The sequence below is a fragment of the Bufo gargarizans genome, chromosome 9 (assembly GCF_014858855.1).
Source record: "Bufo gargarizans isolate SCDJY-AF-19 chromosome 9, ASM1485885v1, whole genome shotgun sequence".
Classification (NCBI taxonomy): Eukaryota; Metazoa; Chordata; class Amphibia; order Anura; family Bufonidae; genus Bufo; species Bufo gargarizans.
Genome location: NC_058088.1, coordinates 18,113,127 through 18,131,323, shown reverse-complemented (window position 1 = coordinate 18,131,323; position 18,197 = coordinate 18,113,127). Strand labels below are relative to the sequence as shown.

Below are 18,197 nucleotides of genomic sequence, written 5' to 3'. Positions count from 1 at the left end.
CCTGAGTATGAGCCCTCCTACCATCAAGGTCGGCTCATACAGCTAGGAGTCAGGGTCAGATTAGGGATGCGCTAGGAGGTGACCTTCTCCCTAACTCTGTTGTCCTGGTCAAGCAGCTTCCACTTACAGTAACATCCCACGGATTAGAGTTACCCCCATTCTAATCCGTGACAATCACATATTCATTGGAACTGCTATAAATCACATTTTTGAGACTTTCCCTTTTTCCCTTTTTTTATTATAGCGTGCTGGTGTTCAAGAAACATGTAAAGGCTCTGTCATAAGCAAAGATTTTATCTTGACTGCTGCTCACTGCTTTAATCTAGATGAAGAACTCCATACTATTAGTGTAGAAGTCGGAGGTAAGTGCTCCCATGGATTTCATTCAATCTCCAGCTGTTGACAACCTCCGTGTTCTGGCAGAGATATGAGCAGATTGGGGGCCATTTTAAAGTGTGAGGAGCACAGGACTGCGCATGTTACCCTATTTTCTTCCATTTATTGTAGGTAGGGAATACAAAGCGAAGAACCTCCACCGTCATAATAAGTACAACCCAGCTGGCAAACAGGACAAGAAAGTGGAGAAATCCTTTGATTATGACTTGGCTCTCGTTGAACTAAAAACGAAGATTACATTTTCCTCAAATAGCAGGTAAAAGTCATGGAGCACCATGACTAACTTATAGGGTGCAGGGACTGAGTGTGGAGGCATTGTGATTATGAGCACTGTGGCTGGATGTGCAGTGGCCAGGAGGAGTGATTGGAGGATGGGAGTAGTGATTTTGGCTCCCCAGGGTCGTGCAGTGAGTGGAGGGCACACCCTTTCTTCCCTCGGGGCACTCTCTAAAGTTGAGGCTTCTGCCTGATGGTAGTTGGGGTGCCTGTTATATTGGTCTAGGCGCAAGGCAGGAGTAGGTAAAGTGGCCAGCAAATGGTGGAGTCATTTACAACGACAGTTGATGCCAAAAAATATGTCTCTCTCTTTACTAAAGTGCAGGTTGGGAGTAGTAGTACATCCGGCAATAATAAGGCACATAAAACAGTGCAATCCTTCCCCAATAGCAATGTATGGACGGCAGCAATGTTTGAGGGTTTAGTACTCCTTCTCCATGTCTCTCTATCTCTTTCTAAAGTCTCTCAACAGAACCATAGACAGGCAATGAGGTTCTTGTTAAATGTTTCTGCAGTTCCTGGGCTTCAGATTTCAGATATGGTTGGCCAAATTATCTCTGAGTTTCAAAGGATGTTTCAGCAATGTTCCCTCTCACAGAAGCAAAGTTTCTAGGCCATAACCATGCACAATACGTTGCTGTCTGACTCCAATGCACGGCCTTCAGGATCCTAGGTCTTCTAATTAATTCTCTCTGGAGCACTTTGATGGTAAAGTTGCTTCTACAGCTGTAGAAGTCTCTGAGATGAGGATTCTCTGAACTTGGGCCTAGCTCTGAGGAGCATGCACATGTAGGTCCTCACTGTAGCACAGTTACAGAATAGACTGCACTGACTAACCAGGGGGTGGACCCAGTTCATCTCCTGGAAACCTAAGTCAGTGAGGCAAGGTTTTAACCATTAATGTCCAAAAAATGCTATTAGGTACACAATATAACAAATCAGAACATGTAAATTAGCAATAAAACATTATAGCAATGTTAAGGTGACCATCAGGCACTGTGGTTAGCACGATTATATAGGCAAGCTCTTTGTCTGGTTCTATATGTGGCAGGTACTGTGTTGGGCACTTTAATAGGAGCTTGATTAGGCTTACTGAATGAAAATTCACTATACAGTGTACTGCAGTGTATTGTAGAGGCATCCGACCCACTGGATCTTCAAGAACCAAGTGGGCCTGGGTCAAAAAAGTGTTAAAGAAAAGTAAAAAAAAATAAAATCTAATTTCTTCCTATATCCGCACATTTATAACTGATTAAAAATAAAAAATAAATATAAAAACACTAAACATGTTGGGTATTGCCTCGTCCGTAATGACCTGATCTATAAAAGGATCACATCACTTCCCTGCACGGTGAACACCATAAAAAATAAAAAAAACTATGGTAGAATTGAGGTTTTGCCCACCTCACTTCCCAAAAAATTGTATTAAAAGTGATCAAAAAAGTCATATGTACCCAAAATGTATACCAATCAAACCATCACCTAATTCTGCAATAAATGAGCTCCTACATAAGACAATCGCCCAAAAAATAAAAAAAATATGGCTTTCAGAAAATGGAGACACAAAAACATGTTTTTATTGTGTAAAACCAAAACAAATCAGTAGACATGTTTGATATTGTCACGTCCGTAACAACCTGCTCTATAAAAATATCACACACTCTACCCCAAAAGGTAAATTTCGCAAAAAATAAAATAAAAACTGTGCCAAAAAGCCATTTTTTGTCACTTTACATCAGAAAAAGTGTAATATCAAGCGATCAAAAAGACATATGCCCCCCAAAATAGTACCAATAAAACAATTATCTCTTCCCGCAAAAAATTAGCTCCTACATAAGACAATCGCCCCAAAAAATAAAAAAAATGGCTTTCAGAAAATGGAGACACAAATATGTTTTTTTTCAGCAATGCTTTTATTGTGTAAAACCAAAATAAATAAACAAAAATAGACATATTAGGTATCACTGCATCTGTAATGACATGCTGTATAACAATATCACCCCCTAAAGTGAATGCTGTAAAAAAAAGAAACTGTGCCAAAACAACCAATTTTTTGGTCTACTTGCCCCATAAAGTGTAATATTGAATGATCAAAAAATCTTATGTACCCAAAATTGATACCAATAAAAATTTTAACTCTTCCCACAAAAAACGAGCCTCTACACGAGACGATCGGCAGAAAAATAGAAAAAATATGTCTTTCCGAAAATGGAGACACAGAAACAGGATTTTTTTTTTCCAAAAATGCTTTATTATGAATCAAACAAACAAAAAATAGACATGTTTGATATTGTTACATCTGTAACAACCTGCTGTATACAAATTTCACCTCATCTAACCTGTGAAAATTTAAAAAGCAAAAAATAAAAAATGTTCCATTTTTAGTAACCTTGCCTCGCAAAGAGTGTAATATAAAGCGATCAAAATTCATATGTACACCAAAATAGTATCAAAACTGTCACCTCAACCTGTAGTTTCCAAAATGGGGGTCACTTTTTGATTGTTTCTACCCTAGGGTGCATCAGGGGGCTACAAATGAGACATGGTGTCTAAAAACAGTCCAGCAAAATCTGCCTTCCAAAAACCATATGGCGCTCCTTTCCTTCTGCGCCCTGCCGTGTGCCCGTACAGCAATTTATGGCCACATATAGGGTGTTTCTGTAAATTGCAGAATCAGGGTAATAGATTTAGAGTTTTCTTTGGCTGTTAACCCTTGATGTGTTACAGGAAAAAAATTGATTAAAATGGAAAATCTGCCAAAAGAGTGAAATTTAGAAAGTTCATCTCCATATTCCTTTAATTTTTGTGGAACACCTAAAGGGTTAACAAAGTTTGTAAAATCAGTTTTGAATAACTTGTGGGGTGTAGTTTCTAAATTGGGGTAATTTATGGGTGGTTTCTTTTATGTAAGCCCTACAAAGTGACTTCATAACTGAACTGGTCCTTAAAAAAGTGGGTTTTGGAAATTTTCGTAAATTTAAGAATTGCTTCTAAAATTCAACATTTTCTCTAAATTTTGGATTTAAAAAAATAAAAATAAACGTGATCTATATTGACTCAAATTTATGACTATCATGAAGTACAGTGTCATGAGAAATTTCATGGATAAGTAAAAGTGTTCCAAAGTTATTGCCACATAAAGTGACACATGTCAGATTAACAAAATTTGGCGAACAATGGCAATGTCCTTAAAGGGTTAAGTAGCCATTTCCAATAATATTTATATGGCTGCATTTAGACACTGGAGAGATGGAAACCCACTGCAGGCATGCTGGAGAAAGTCTGTATTGAGCAGACAGTGCCATCTATAGGACTAGATAAGTCCTATAAATTTGGTTTACAGCTTATTTAAATAGAGTGGAATTGAATATAATTATTTAGAGAGCAAATATAACTCTGCTTGCTTTTCCTGCAGACCCATTTGCCTTCCATGCACATCGGGGACATCCTGGGCTTTGAGGAAACTAGGGAATTCTGTAAGATGCAGTGATCACGGTGAGTGTCAGAAGGAAGAATTTAACACAATAGATTTGCTTCCAGCTATAGACATGGTTTCATCTTTAGGTCCAATATTCTGTTCTGATTAATTATGTAGTAAATTTGCAGTGCCTTGAAAAAGTATTCATACCCCTTGAACATTTCCACATTTTTTTCACGTTACGCCCAAAAACTTAAACATATTTTATTTGGATTTTATGTGATAGACCAACACAAAGTAACAAGTATGTGTGAAGTGAAAAAAGTGAAAATTTGTAATAAATAAAAGTCTGAAAAGTGTGGCGTGCATTTGTATTCAGCCCCCTGTACTCTGATACCTCTAAATAAAATCCAGTGTCACCAATTCCCTTTATAAGCCACCTAATTAGTAAATAGAGTCTACCTGTTTGCAATTTATTCTCAGTATAACTGTAGCTGCTCTGTTAAGGCCTCAAAGGTTTGTTAGTGAACATTAGTGATCTAACAGAAAACCAAGGAACACACCAGACAGGTCAGGGATAAAGTTGTGGAGAAGTATAAAGCAGGGTTAGGTTATAAAAAAATATCCCAAGCTCCGAACTTCTCACAGAGCACTGTTCAATCCATAATCCATAAATGAGGGAGAATGGCACAACTGTAAAACTACCAAGACATGGCCACCAACCTAGACTGACAGCCCAAACAAGGAGAGCACTAATTAGAAAAGCAGCCAAGAGGCCCATGGTCACTCTGGATGAGCTCCAGAGATTCACAGCTCAGGTGAGAGAATCTGTCCATAGGACAACTATTAGTGGTGTACTACACAAATCTGGCCTTTGTGGAAGAGTAGTAAGAAGAAAGTCATTTTTGAAAGCAAGCCATAAGAAGTCCCATTTGCAGTTTGCCACAAGCCATGTAGGGCTCACAGCAAAGATATGGAAGAAGGTGCTCTGGTCAGACGAGACCAAAGTTTTTGGCCTAAATGCAAAATGCCATGTGTGGTGGAAAACTGACCCTGCACACCATCCTGTAGGCATCATCCCCCACAGTAAAACATGGTGATGGCAGCATCATGCTGCGGGGATGCTTTTCTTCAGCATGGACAGGAAAGCTGGTCAGAGTTGTTTGGAAGATGGATGGAGCTAAATACAGGGAAATCCTGGAGGAAAACCTTGTAGAGGCTGCAAAAGAGTTGACACCATTCACAGATGCTCTCCATCCATTCTGACTGAGCGCGAGCCACTGTATTTTGTAAAAAAAAAAAAAAAAGAGGGCAAAAATTTCAGCCTCTGGATGTTCAAAGCTGGTAGAGACATCCCCCAAAAGACTTGCAGTTGTAATTTCAGCAAAAGGTGGTCCTACAAAGTATTGACTCAGGGGGCTGAATACAAATGCACACCACACTTTCCAATGTTTTGGGCTCTTAAAAGTTTTGTTGATATTTGGCTCAGTTGACTAAAAAGTTTGCCCACCACTGGTCTATCACATAAAATCCCCCAAAACTACATTTAAGTTTGTGGGTGTAACATGAAAAAATGTGGAGAAGTTCAAGGGGTATGAATACCTTTTCAAGGCACTGTAAAGGAATCAGAGTTAATTTTTATGATACAAAGCTCCAAATAATTTGCTTCCCCTCACACAGCCAATTCTGGCTGTCTATAGCTACCACTAGGGGGAGCTGACTGAAGACAGATTTATTAATGAGTTCAATGGGAGTTGTATTAAAATGTCTTCAGTCCGCTCCCCCTAGTGGTGGGTGGCAGCAGACAAAATCACTAGGTCTACAGTCTAAAGTGCCATTGAGTAGAATGGAAACATAGTAATCTGAGCAATGAAAATCTGAACCCATAATTATAATATTTTTCTAGAAAAGGAAATCCTCTCGTCTGAAGTGGTGAAGGCCATGTTTGTTGCAGAGGAAAAAAAGAATCAATTGGAAAGGAAGGATGTGTTGATAAAGCGAGGGAGTAAGGTAAGAAGAATGAGCAATGAACATGTTCACACCATATTTTTTACTGGATGTTTTGTGTGGATTACGCTCTCAAAAAACATTCTATTGATTTCTATGCTGCTGATTAGAAGTATTAGCTCTTGGCCGGCATTCTGCACAGTCCGTGCATCAAAAACAGGTCAACACACCTACAAAACATTTCTCATGCAGAATTTTCTTGAAATCAGCGTCGTATTTTTCAGCCTTTATATATCATCAAGTGAACATTTCCTTTAGTTATTTTTTTTTAATTATTATAAAAGGTGGAGATTCAGTCCGTTGACTTTACGTGTCCGGCCGGTCATCTTCTATCTCTGCACAGCCTTTTTAAAATGCAGAAGCAGGAAGACGGCCGTCACTGACAGCAGGGCTCCGCATAGAGGAGGCAGGGACTTTTTTCACAGACACAGAGTATACACAGTGCTGAGTGAGCATTCTGTATAGAGAACAGAAAACAGCAATGCCGCTTCTTCCTCTGCTCCCAGCGGTCATGTGATTTCAGGGGCCCCGGAGTCTGCCAGAGCTGCTGGGTCTTAGTAGAACCAGATCAGCTCTCCAGTGAGGCTGTACAGTGAATTAAAACACAAAGACAAAAAACACCACCACATGCCATACCGCAGCTTCTAGGCCTCCCTCCCAGTGACCATAATCCATACAACCCATATATCAAAGCGACTAATATATAAAGGTGACATAATAAAAGAAAATATTAGATTTTAAAAATATGAAAAATAGACTATTTCCCCCTTTATTTTATATTTCTTTTTAGTAAAAAATAAAGACAAAAAATAAAAAAAATACATAAAAATAAAGCCCCATGTATCACTGAATAAAGGCACAAAAAATATTTACATAACTGAATAGAAAAAAAAGTAATGGCTTTCAAAGATGCATGTACTAAAAAAAAAATTGAAGGAGTTAAAAGGCCCGGTCTTGAGCTGGTTAAGGATGTAATTTGCTTTTTGCAATAAACAGTTTCCTTTTTGCAATGGCAACTTCTCTTCTCCTCCACAGAGACAAGCCTGTCTAGATGATACCAAAAAAATTGATAAATTCAAGAATATTACAGACATTAGAGACGCTGTGACTGACAATTTCTTATGTACGGGGGGAATAGAACCTCAGGTGGATCCACAAACCTGCAAAGGTAAACATTCATAGTCTTTTGTTTCAGAATTTACTTTGGGTGTGACCACAACCCACCAGTATTATGGTTACCAACTGCATCCCCCATGGGGGAATGGGATTAAGGAACACCAAGAGAAGGGCTTTACATACTCATGAATGGCAGCTTGGGGACAGCTGGAACCCCTCAATTGAGAAATACGTGGTCATTATTGGAAAAGGCCTAGTACAACCATGAGACCAGCATTAAATGTCTTTTTGTCTTATTTTAGGTGATTCTGGAGGTCCTGTTATTGTGCAGTACAAGCAACGCTACATTCAGGTAAGTGACTTTAATACAGAAGCTCATCTCTTTGCCCTTCAGGTTTTAGGGATGGGTTTGCTACATCTTGGGTCTATTGTCCACCATACTGTAATAGGATGTCATGATTTCAAATGGTACAACCAAATGTTCGCTGCATGCCTAAACTGGGTGGCGGAGTTGAGAATAGATTGGAGGGGAGCGCGAGTGCTGGATGGGAGGCCACACAGGAGGATGTTGCAGTAGTCCAGACGGGAGATGACGAGAGCATGCACTAGTATTTTAGTTGACTCAGGGGTGAGGAAGGAGCGAATACAAGAGATATTCTTAAGTTGGAAATGGCAGGTGGAGGTGAGGGTTTGGATGTGTGGCTTAAAGGACAGGGCAGGATCAAATGTTATTCCCAGACAGCGGACCCTCAAGTGTGGAGAAAGCGTTGTGCTATTAACTGTAATGGACAGGTCAAGTATTGGGGCTGAGTGACATGGGGGAAAGACAATGAATTCAGTTTTCTCCATGTTGAGTTTTAGGAAGTGGGAGAAGAATGAAGATTTTTCCGTAACCTTCATAAAAGTGAGTTGACATTGAGTAGATGGGTCTTCAGAGATTGAAGTAGATTAAGGTATTGTCAAAACAGATAGATGTTCGTAGTGACCATACTGGGTGATGAATACTTTCTTCTACCTGTCATCCTCCTTAATTTGGATCAGATCATAGGCTCCACGAAGATCCAGTCTGATAAAAAATTAAGCCCCTTGGATCAAGTTAAAAAGCTTGGAGATAAGAGGTGGTGGTTATTGGTCTCTTTCCATGACCTTTTTCAGACCATGATAATCTATACAGGGTCTCGGAGATTTGTCCTTCAATAAGAGGTATGCTGCTTTGGCAGGCAAGAAACTTTTCCAGATGAAGCGTCTCTTTAGGTTTTCGTTAAAATAAGGTGACATTGCCTTTGGTTTTAGTCGGAGACAGAGAATATAACCTTCTTCTGGGAAGCTCAAGACCAGGGAGTGTTACACAGAGGGTGTGGAACCACTGTGTCAATGGGACAGATTTGACTAGGGGTTACGCCTAAGAGCCTTCACTTGCCCCCCTTCACTGGTTTTCATCTTTTAAACCCTATACAAGGATCTGGACTTTGCTTAAGGGGAGCAACCAGGCCGCTATCTCTTGGAGTAATCTCAGTTAGGTTGACAGCTGACCCATGGGGACGTCAATAGAAAGTGATAGTTGGAGACAAGCTCAGATCAGGGGAGACAGAGTATGTGCAATCCAAAAAACAGTTCAAGGTCTGGGCAGGCAGTCCGGGTCAGTACGGAAATCGGGCAGGGGTCAGAACAGGCAGAGAAGGGTGAAATTTGGAAAACAGGCAGAAGTTGGTACTTGGCTGACAAAGTATGACAGCACACCTAGCAGAACACTAGAGAACTAGTAACTTAATGCTCAGGTACCTTCCTACACTGGAAGATACTGTAAGTACCCCAAGGTTGAAGACTAGTGTGTACTTGCCCTTTATGAGCTGGAGGAGAGCGGGTTGCCGCTGCCACAAGAAAAATTGGAATGGGATAATCAAGGGGATGATGTTTCAGTAGAGTCTTTACCCTTTGATTAGATCAATATACATAAAAACATCACAAAAATGCAGATAAGGATTTTGAATTGTGGATAGAGAATGGAAGAGAATGAAGATGACTTAAGCTTGGGAAGCATTGATGGAAGCAGAAGGTACTTGGGTGATTTATGTGGGTGAATAACCAGTCAACAGATGGTGAATGACGCCTGAGCCAGGGCATACCCTAGAGTACTGGACTGCTGGTGTGAGGCAAGACCAGCAAGGAAATATTTTCAGAATAAAGGGCACCCACTTGATTATGAACTGGGCCCATATGATAGACAACATGTAAAAATGGAGATCTATCAATAGGAATTAAATAAACAGGATTTTGAAGTAACAGCAGAAGAATTTGAAGTATGTTTACCAGGTTAAAATCAATGAATCCAGGATCTTGTAAAGCCGTAAAATGAACATTGATCTTGTTATTTTGAGTGGCAGCCACCAGAAATTTGCCATCATAGCATGTAGCAGTCAGGTATAAGATGATGTCCCCACAATCACCTAGTCCCAGTAGTTTTCTGACATCTTTGGACATACAAGACTGTTGACAGAAATAGTCTGGGGGGTTAGCTCATTGCTCCTTTCTTGTGGAGTTAGGACAAATCAACCCAGTTGCATGGGCTCAAGACTAGAATGTCAACAGATATATTCCCTTTCAAAATACCTTTCTCAGAAACAGAGGACCACTTCTTTAGAAAAGGAAAATTAAGTCATTAAGGGTCTTGGGGAGGTTGTGACCTGCCATCTCATCCTTGATTTATTTAGACAATCGTTTAGAGAATATTGCTTACAAAGAAGAATCAAACTGCAGCAGAAGTCCAGCTGGGTTCTTCAAAAATCCCAGCCTGCTTCATTTCTGCACTACCTCATTCACTGTCAGGGTCCATTCACACGTCCGCAGGAATGGCTCCGCATTCGTTCCGCAATTTTTCGGAACCGGTGCAGGCCCATTCATTTTCAATGGGGCCGGAAAAGATGCGGACAGCACACTATGTGCTGTCCGCATCCACACTTCTGTTCCGCACTTCCGCAAAAAAATAGAACATGTCCTATTCTTGTCCGCAATTACGGACAAGAATAGGCATTTTCTATAAGAGTGCCGGCCATGTGCGTTCTGTGTTTTGCGGATTCGCAATTTGCGGACCGCAAAACACTTGCGGACGTGTGACTGTAGCCTCAGCTTGACTTTTGCAATCTTAATGTTACAAGGCCTCAAGTCATTGCATAGTCCTAGCCTAAAAATGGTCTGTGAGTGTGCCAGCCCAGAGCTGGAATGGAAAAAGGATAGAGATTAGAGAGTTGCTGTTGTAGCACGCCCCTGAGGAGCTGGAGCAGGAAATAGCAGTAGTTTTGGCTCAGATTGTTACAGTCAATCATGGCGGCTTTCATACTGTTGTTCCCTAGGACCCATGCAGTGGAACGAGGGCACACCCTGGCTTTGGGGCTCCTGCCTGATAATAGCTGGAGTGCCTGTGATGTTGAGTGTTTGTAGGGGGTGCAAGACAAGGTCCGTAGAGAACAATAGCCAGAATATGGTGCAGGAGTCAGTAACAAGGCCATTTGTAGCAGAACAATCATCTCTGTTCACTTTAGTGTAAAATGGGAGTTTTAGTGCATCCAGTTATTGCAAAAAACACAGTTCCAGTAGTAGACGGTGCAATTCTTCCCAGACAACAATGTACAGATTTACGCATGGATGGGAGTTATAGCCTTCTTGCGTCTCTATCTTTCTCAAGTTTCTTCCTGCAGAATCTATGGTGGGCAATTGTACTCTTGTAATGGTGGCAGTAATGTTCACTTACAGGGTTTTAGAGTTACAGCTAGCCAGGTTGTGTCCAGGTGCATAGAGCGCCCTAACGATGTACTTCAAGGCAGTAAAGTATTAACAGCTTTATTAGCAGCTTACTTTACTACTCCATTGCTCAGCCATGCAGACTCTAGGTTTTTGACTTTTTCATTTTTTTCCTATCTCTCTGTATCTCAACGTAAAGGTCTCTTTCTTGGTAAGTCACGCAGAGATGGCATAACACAACTGATCACTTCCTCTGAAAACTCTGAACTAACTTACAGTTAGGGATAGGACCAGCCAACAGCTACCATTCTACAAGGACTGAGCCAGGATTGTTAACCCTGGCTGTGCCATCCATCCATGGTTATGCTGGGTGCAAAACAAAGTATAACATTACATTACACGGCCGTTGTTTTGGCCGCTCGGATGTGGACCCATTCACTTCAATGGGGCCACAAAAGGTGCGGACAGCACTCCGTATGCTGTCCGCATCCGTTGCTCCGTTCCGTGGCCCCACCCAAAAAATATAACCTGTCCTATTTATGTTCGCGCTTTGCAGACAAGAATAGGCAGTTATATTAAAAAGGCTGTCCGTGCCGTTCCGAAAATTCCGGAACACACACGGACGCCATCCGTGTTTTGCATGTAGCCTTACTCTGGGGTTCTGCAGGGCTAAATCCTCTGAGTGTTCTGCAAAACAATGGGCATCTTGTGTAGAAGGGTAGTCAGGATTCCACAAAAAGAAGTGACGTTTTGGCAGTAAGGACCTGTGGAGACAATATCTGAACTAGGTTACTGGTGCACACGTGGAGACCCATGGCGGCAGAGTAAGGTGAAATGATAGACGGCTGTGTCATCATCATGAATGTCATCTAACGGAGAGGCCGGCTTACAAACTAGCAACTTCTTGGCCCCATTGCAAAATCTGTAACAGGGCCCCTACTTACCATGCTGAATATGTAATACTAGTGTCCTCTAATGTAGCAGAGGATGCTTTGGGGAGGCATCAGGGACCAGCCATAACTGTTACCACTGCACCCTCTGTAGAAGTGATCCTGGCTGTCTTCATACGCACATTGAAAGGTCTAACATTCAGTAACCCATATTACACTATCCGCTCTTTGTACTTTTGTTAGTTTTTGTAAGGTTTAGGTGTTTTCTGTTTGCACTGACTTCATTTCTTCTTCACCGTTTAGGTGGGTGTTATTAGCTGGGGGACGATCAACAGTTGTACGGGACCCAAAAGAAATAAAGGTCCGGTGCCGGCTCTGTCTCGGGACTTCCATACTGACCTGTTCCACATGTTGGATTGGCTAAAGGAAAAGGCGTATGAGTTGGAATTCTTGAAATAAAGCTTCCAGGCGATGGCGCCGTGCTTCAGAGAGCTTTTGGAAATGTTACGAACAATCATCTGCACAAATACAATAAATGTACTACTGAAATTATATGAAATTACCTCTGACCCTATTGACCCTCTGACTTCCTAATGATATGTAAGATTTATGCTCATGTAATAAGTAGTGCAGTCAGTAGGTGGCGATGTTGCCTGCTTCTGATATCATATAAGAGCTGTAATCTGATTGGCTCCTGTCGGTAACACCCCCGCTTATTCTCTGAACTAATGTTTATCAGAGGGGCCTATATTACCTGTTTTTTTTATTAATAATGTTTTTTCCCAGTTTTTTACTTGAGAGAGGATCATTTCTGACAATAAATAAATAAATAAAATGTCAGTTTTGCCTGAAAGATGTATTTAAATCACCAATTAGAGATGAGCGAATCGAAGATGTCGAAGTGGACGTCGATCCGAATTTCAGGAAAAATTTGATTTGCAACGAATCCGAATTTCCTCACGCTTCGTGGTAACGAATCACATTTTTCCCTAAAATGGCTGCTGCACATGTTAGGACTTGGAGCAAGGAACTCTGGGAATGAGGGATCACCCACAATGCCATGGATGCAGCCAATCAGAAGCCAGCCAGCCCTGTGATGTCACAGCCCTATAAATAACCTCAGTCATCTTGGATTCAGCCATTTTCCAGTGCACTTAGTGCAGGGATAAATGTCAACAGGCGCTAGGGACAGTGCTAGGAAAGACTTTTATTTTGCTGTATAGAAGGTTAGGGAAAGGATAGGGAGGAATCCTTCCACAGTATTGAAGCAGAACAGGGTTCAGTAGGGGAGGTTACAGCCTGGGTAATTGGAACAATACTATTACACCTCGCTGCACTGACTGCGGATCCAAATTTCCGTTATACAGCTCTGTAATTCCAGCAAACCGTTCTTGTTATTGGGGTGTTACAGCCATTAACAGGGTTTATTACAAGGAAATATTTCTATGTCGTATTTGCCCTTGTGCGGTGCAGTTATATGTTCTAAAGCATTTTTTGGCTTGTATTAGTGGGAAAAAAGGGCTTATTAGCCGTTGTGTGGTGAAGTGAGAAAATCATGAACTAAACTAAGCAAAGAAATACCAAAACGAGGCCGCACCTCCAGAGGTAAAACATGATTTATTGAAACATATTAATTAAAAGCATCGATACATGGATAAAACCCCACTGATGGGTAAAATCATGTGCAAGATAACATCCAAAATCACCATGGACTATACAATCATCAAAAAAGATAACAATAAGGTGCATACAATGTACTGGGCAATATACTTATCACAAACACAGTGGTAGCACATGGAGGATATAAAGCCCTTCAGTGAGGAAAGAGAAGAACCCTCACGCGTATCGCCAGTGCATGGACTAGCTTCCTCAGAGGTCCATGTGAGTCTGTATTACTGTTTCAAAGTTCTTATAGTCATAACAATTAATCTATAATTGCATAAGGCTGTGGTCAGGCCTATAGAATAGTAGAGGGGAGGGGACAAGGGGAAGACGCCAATGAGTGATACCTGAATACTCCCCGGTGCATGGTCCAAGTGCAGATGCAGGCGCCGGTGGAGACCGGCGTGTTGGATAAACAAATGCGCATGCGCAAAATGGCGCCCAAAACGGAAGTCGACGCCGCAATGCGTTCCAAGGAGCGGAAGCGCATCACGGCCTCTACGTCACCTAGGAGCGCCGAGCCGCGCAGATACATCCTCCGATGGGTCGCAAAAAGCGAGAGCAGGTGCTATTAGTTCCGGTGTGTGAACAGGGCATAAAGATCCAAAGTGCATACCAATCAACAAGCCAGTAAGCAAAACTAAATTAGTATCCAAACATAGTTCTGTGATTTAAAAAATGACTCCATGATTATATATCAAATGTAATAATATTAAATAAACAGAATGTGCATATCATAGACCATAATAAACCGTGATCAAAGAAATAAATTATACATATATGCATAATAGGCAGTACATGATCAAAAAATAGACAAGGAAATCATCAATGTAATAATAATAATAAAATCAAAGTGACCTTCCCCCTAACATGATCCAAAGACAGATTATAAATAATTAATTACATAAATAAATATAATCATACCGTGAAGTTCACTATTACCTATTGGCTTAGTTCATACTATTATACACCCCACTGTGCTCTAGGCACACTACACCTGTATCCTTGTACCCTAGATATTGAGTTATCATTGTAGAGTAATAGACAAATAGATGAATAAAGCTATATAATTTTTATATACTCAACAAAGGGTACAAATAGTCAATCCAAACTCATATCCACACTCATATCCTCAAATGACTCAGAGCTTGAGCGAGCCAAGGGGATGAAGGACCACGCACCGGGAAGGAGGGGGGCCAGAGTAGCAGGCGCAAAATAGGAAGAGGGCAGTTAGATACATGTATAGACATCATATAAATATTCAATTAGTAGTACAAAAGGGAAAAGGGACATTACGTATATACAGTCATGTGAAAAAATTAGGACACCCTTTGAAAGCATGTGGTTTTTTGTAACATTTTTAATAAAAGGTTATTTCATCTCCGTTTCAACAATACAGAGAGATTAAAGTAATCCAACTAAACAAAGAAAACTGAAGAAAAGTCTTTTCAAGATCTTCTGTAAATGTCATTCTACAAAAATGCCTATTCTAACTGAGGAAAAAGATAGGACACCCTCACATGTATTCCCTCTTAAATTGGCTCAGATCTCACACAGGTATATCACACCAGGTGCACATAATTAGTAGATCGTTACTCTGCATGTTGAATGAGGCTTGCCCTATTTAAACCTCAGACATTTAGTTTGGTGTGCTCCTGACTGTTGAAGTGAGAGTGAGCACCATGGTGAGAGCAAAAGAGCTGTCAGAGGACTTCAGAAAAAAGATTGTAGCAGCCTATGAGTCTGGGAAGGGATTTAAAAAGATCTCAAAAGATTTTGAAATCAGCCATTCCACTGTCCGGAAGATAGTCTACAAGTGGAGGGCTTTCAAAACAACTGCCAACATGCCCAGGACTGGTCGCCCCAGCAAGTTCACCCCAAGAGCAGACCGCAAGATGCTAAAAGAGGTCTCCAAAAACCCTAAAGTGTCATCTCGAGAACTACAGCAGGCTCTGGCTACTGTTGATGTAGAAGTACATGCCTCTACAATCAGAAAGAGACTGTACAAGTTTAACTTGCATGGGAGGTGTGCAAGGAGGAAACCTTTGCTTTCCAAGAGAAACATCGAGGCCAGACTGACATTTGCCAGAGATAAAGTTGACAAAGACCAGGACTTCTGGAATAATGTTCTTTGGACAGATGAGTCCAAAATTGAATTATTTGGACACAACAGCAGAGGACATGTTTGGCGTAAACCAAACACAGCATTCCAAGAAAAGAACCTCATACCAACTGTGAAGCATGGAGGTGGAAGTGTCATGGTTTGGGGCTGCTTTGCTGCAGCAGGACCTGGTCAGCTCACCATCATAGAATCCACGATGAATTCTACTGTGTATCAGAAGGTGCTTGAAGAACATGTGAGACCATCAGTTAGAAAATTAAAGCTGAAGCGGAACTGGACCATGCAACATGACAATGACCCAAAACATACTAGTAAATCAACCAAAGATTGGCTGAAAAAGAAGAAATGGAGAGTCCTGGAATGGCCAAGTCAAAGTCCAGATTTGAATCCCATTGAGATGCTGTGGGGTGACTTGAAAAGGGCTGTACGTGCAAGAAACCCCTCAAACATCTCACAGCTGAAAAAGTTCTGCATTGAGGAGTGGGGTAAAATTTCCTCAGACCGATGTCGAAGACTGGTAGATGGCTACAAGAACCGTCTCACTGCAGTTATTTCAGCCAAAGGAGGTAACACTCGCTATTAGGGGCAAGGGTGTCCTATCTTTTTCCTCAGTTAGAATAGGCATTTTTGTAGAATGACATTTACAGAAGATCTTGAAAAGACTTTTCTTCAGTTTTCTTTGTTTAGTTGGATTACTTTAATCTCTCTGTATTGTTGAAACGGAGATGAAATAACCTTTTATTAAAAATGTTACAAAAAACCACATGCTTTCAAAGGGTGTCCTAATTTTTTCACATGACTGTATGCTCCATCATAATGATATATAAAAATATGTAATTCCATAAAGTGTCCAAAATACAACAAATATACAAAAAACATATACAAAAAATGCAAAGAATGCCCCAAATAAAGAAGACAACCCTAAGGTTGTATGTGCTCCAGTGACCAAGGGTTATTAAAGTGCTAAGTGCCATGCTGTATGCGTTTTGTGGGGATTCGCTCTGGTAGGCAGGGTAAGCGAACGCAGTACAGAGGCAAGAACACGGTAGTAACGGAAAAGTCAGTGTTTATTCACACAACAAGGAAAAAATAACATAAACACTTGGCAGAGTCCTGGTGTTAATGCACACCACAGAAAATCCCCATGTTACTTCACATGGCCAAAGTCCACAGAACTCAAGACGAACACGTCACCTGAATGTCCACAGCCGGCTTTTAGGGTGCCTGGCTTCCGGCTGGTGGCTCTCATGCAGCTCCCCAAAAACACAGAGCCTTCACAGCACCACTTTTACCTGGAGGAACATACCACACCCAGCTGAGCTGCTGGCTGGGTTTTTAAACCCCAGCCCAAAACCTGGCCTGGACGCGGGGAACAGCCACCCACCCTGCTCTTTGGCTGCTCCCAATAAGAACCGGCCCGGATCGGCTTTTCAGCCACACTAAGAATAAACAGTGTCAGCGAGCACTAGCTGCTGCTGACACATAAAATAACCGGTTCTTATCTCACCGAGGCCAGGAACCTCGGTGACACGTACCTTCCGTCAATGACGGACCCTTGCACCTTCCTACATACCTCCCCCCTTTGTTCAACCCTGAGGGGGTGAACACACGCCAGACAGTGTACTCGGGACAGGGCATCCGCGTTTCCCTGTAACCGGCCTGCCCTGTGTTCTACTGTAAATTTAAAGTTTTGCAGCGATAAGAACCACCTGGTGACCCGAGCATTCCTCTCTTTGGCCTGGCTCATCCACTTGAGAGGGGAGTGATCGGTCACCAGACGGAATTTCCTCCCCAACAGATAATAGCGGAGAGACTCGAGTGCCCACTTGATGGCCAGGCACTCTCTCTCCACTATACTGTACCGGGTCTCCGCTGGAGTGAGCTTACGGCTGAGGAAGACAACGGGATGCTCCTCCCCGTTGACTTCCTGAGACAGTACAGCACCGAGGCCTACTTCGGAGGCATCAGTCTGGACCACAAATTCCCTCTTGAAGTCGGGCGTCACCAAAACCGGGGACCCACACAGGGCCGACTTCAAAGCGGAGAAAGCCTCTTCCGCCTGGTCATTCCAGCGGACTATCACGGACTTCCGTCCCTTTAAAAGCCCTGTCAATGGAGCCGCTAAAGTGGCAAAATGGGGAACGAACCTCATGTAATAGCCCACCATTCCCAGGAATGACCTGACTTGTCTAGAGGTAGCAGGTCGGGGCCAATTCCGTATCGCCTCCATTTTGCTCACTTGAGGTTTAATGACTCCACGTCCAATGACATACCCAAGGTATTTAGTCTCCTCTAACCCTATTGCACATTTCTTTGGGTTAGCTGTTAGTCCCGCCTTCCTAAGGGAGTCCACTACCGCCTGTACTTTAGGTAGGTGACTTTCCCAGTCGGTGCTGTGGATAACGATATCGTCCAGGTACGCCGAAGCGTATCGACGATGTGGACGGAGTATAATATCCATTAGCCTTTGAAACGTGGCGGGAGCGCCATGTAGACCAAAGGGTAGTACCTTGTACTGATAAAGCCCCTCTGGCGTGACAAAAGCCGTTTTTTCTTTGGCAGCCTCTGTCAA

The 18,197-nt window shown here is 41.9% G+C and overlaps 1 protein-coding gene across 1 annotated transcript in view; it reads left to right on the top strand.

Annotated features, from left to right (window-relative positions):
• LOC122946788 (complement factor B-like) overlaps nucleotides 1-12,681 on the top strand; it is a 70,066-nt gene extending 57,385 nt beyond the window's left edge. The window contains exons 12-18 of the mRNA XM_044306598.1: nucleotides 245-362; nucleotides 508-652; nucleotides 4,088-4,167; nucleotides 5,997-6,100; nucleotides 7,133-7,265; nucleotides 7,516-7,565; nucleotides 12,145-12,681. Of these exons, the coding sequence (XP_044162533.1) occupies nucleotides 245-362; nucleotides 508-652; nucleotides 4,088-4,167; nucleotides 5,997-6,100; nucleotides 7,133-7,265; nucleotides 7,516-7,565; nucleotides 12,145-12,300 (786 nt within the window). The 3' untranslated portion in view covers nucleotides 12,301-12,681. The remainder of the gene's footprint in view (nucleotides 1-244; nucleotides 363-507; nucleotides 653-4,087; nucleotides 4,168-5,996; nucleotides 6,101-7,132; nucleotides 7,266-7,515; nucleotides 7,566-12,144) is intronic.
• Nucleotides 12,682-18,197: the final 5,516 nt, after the last annotated feature.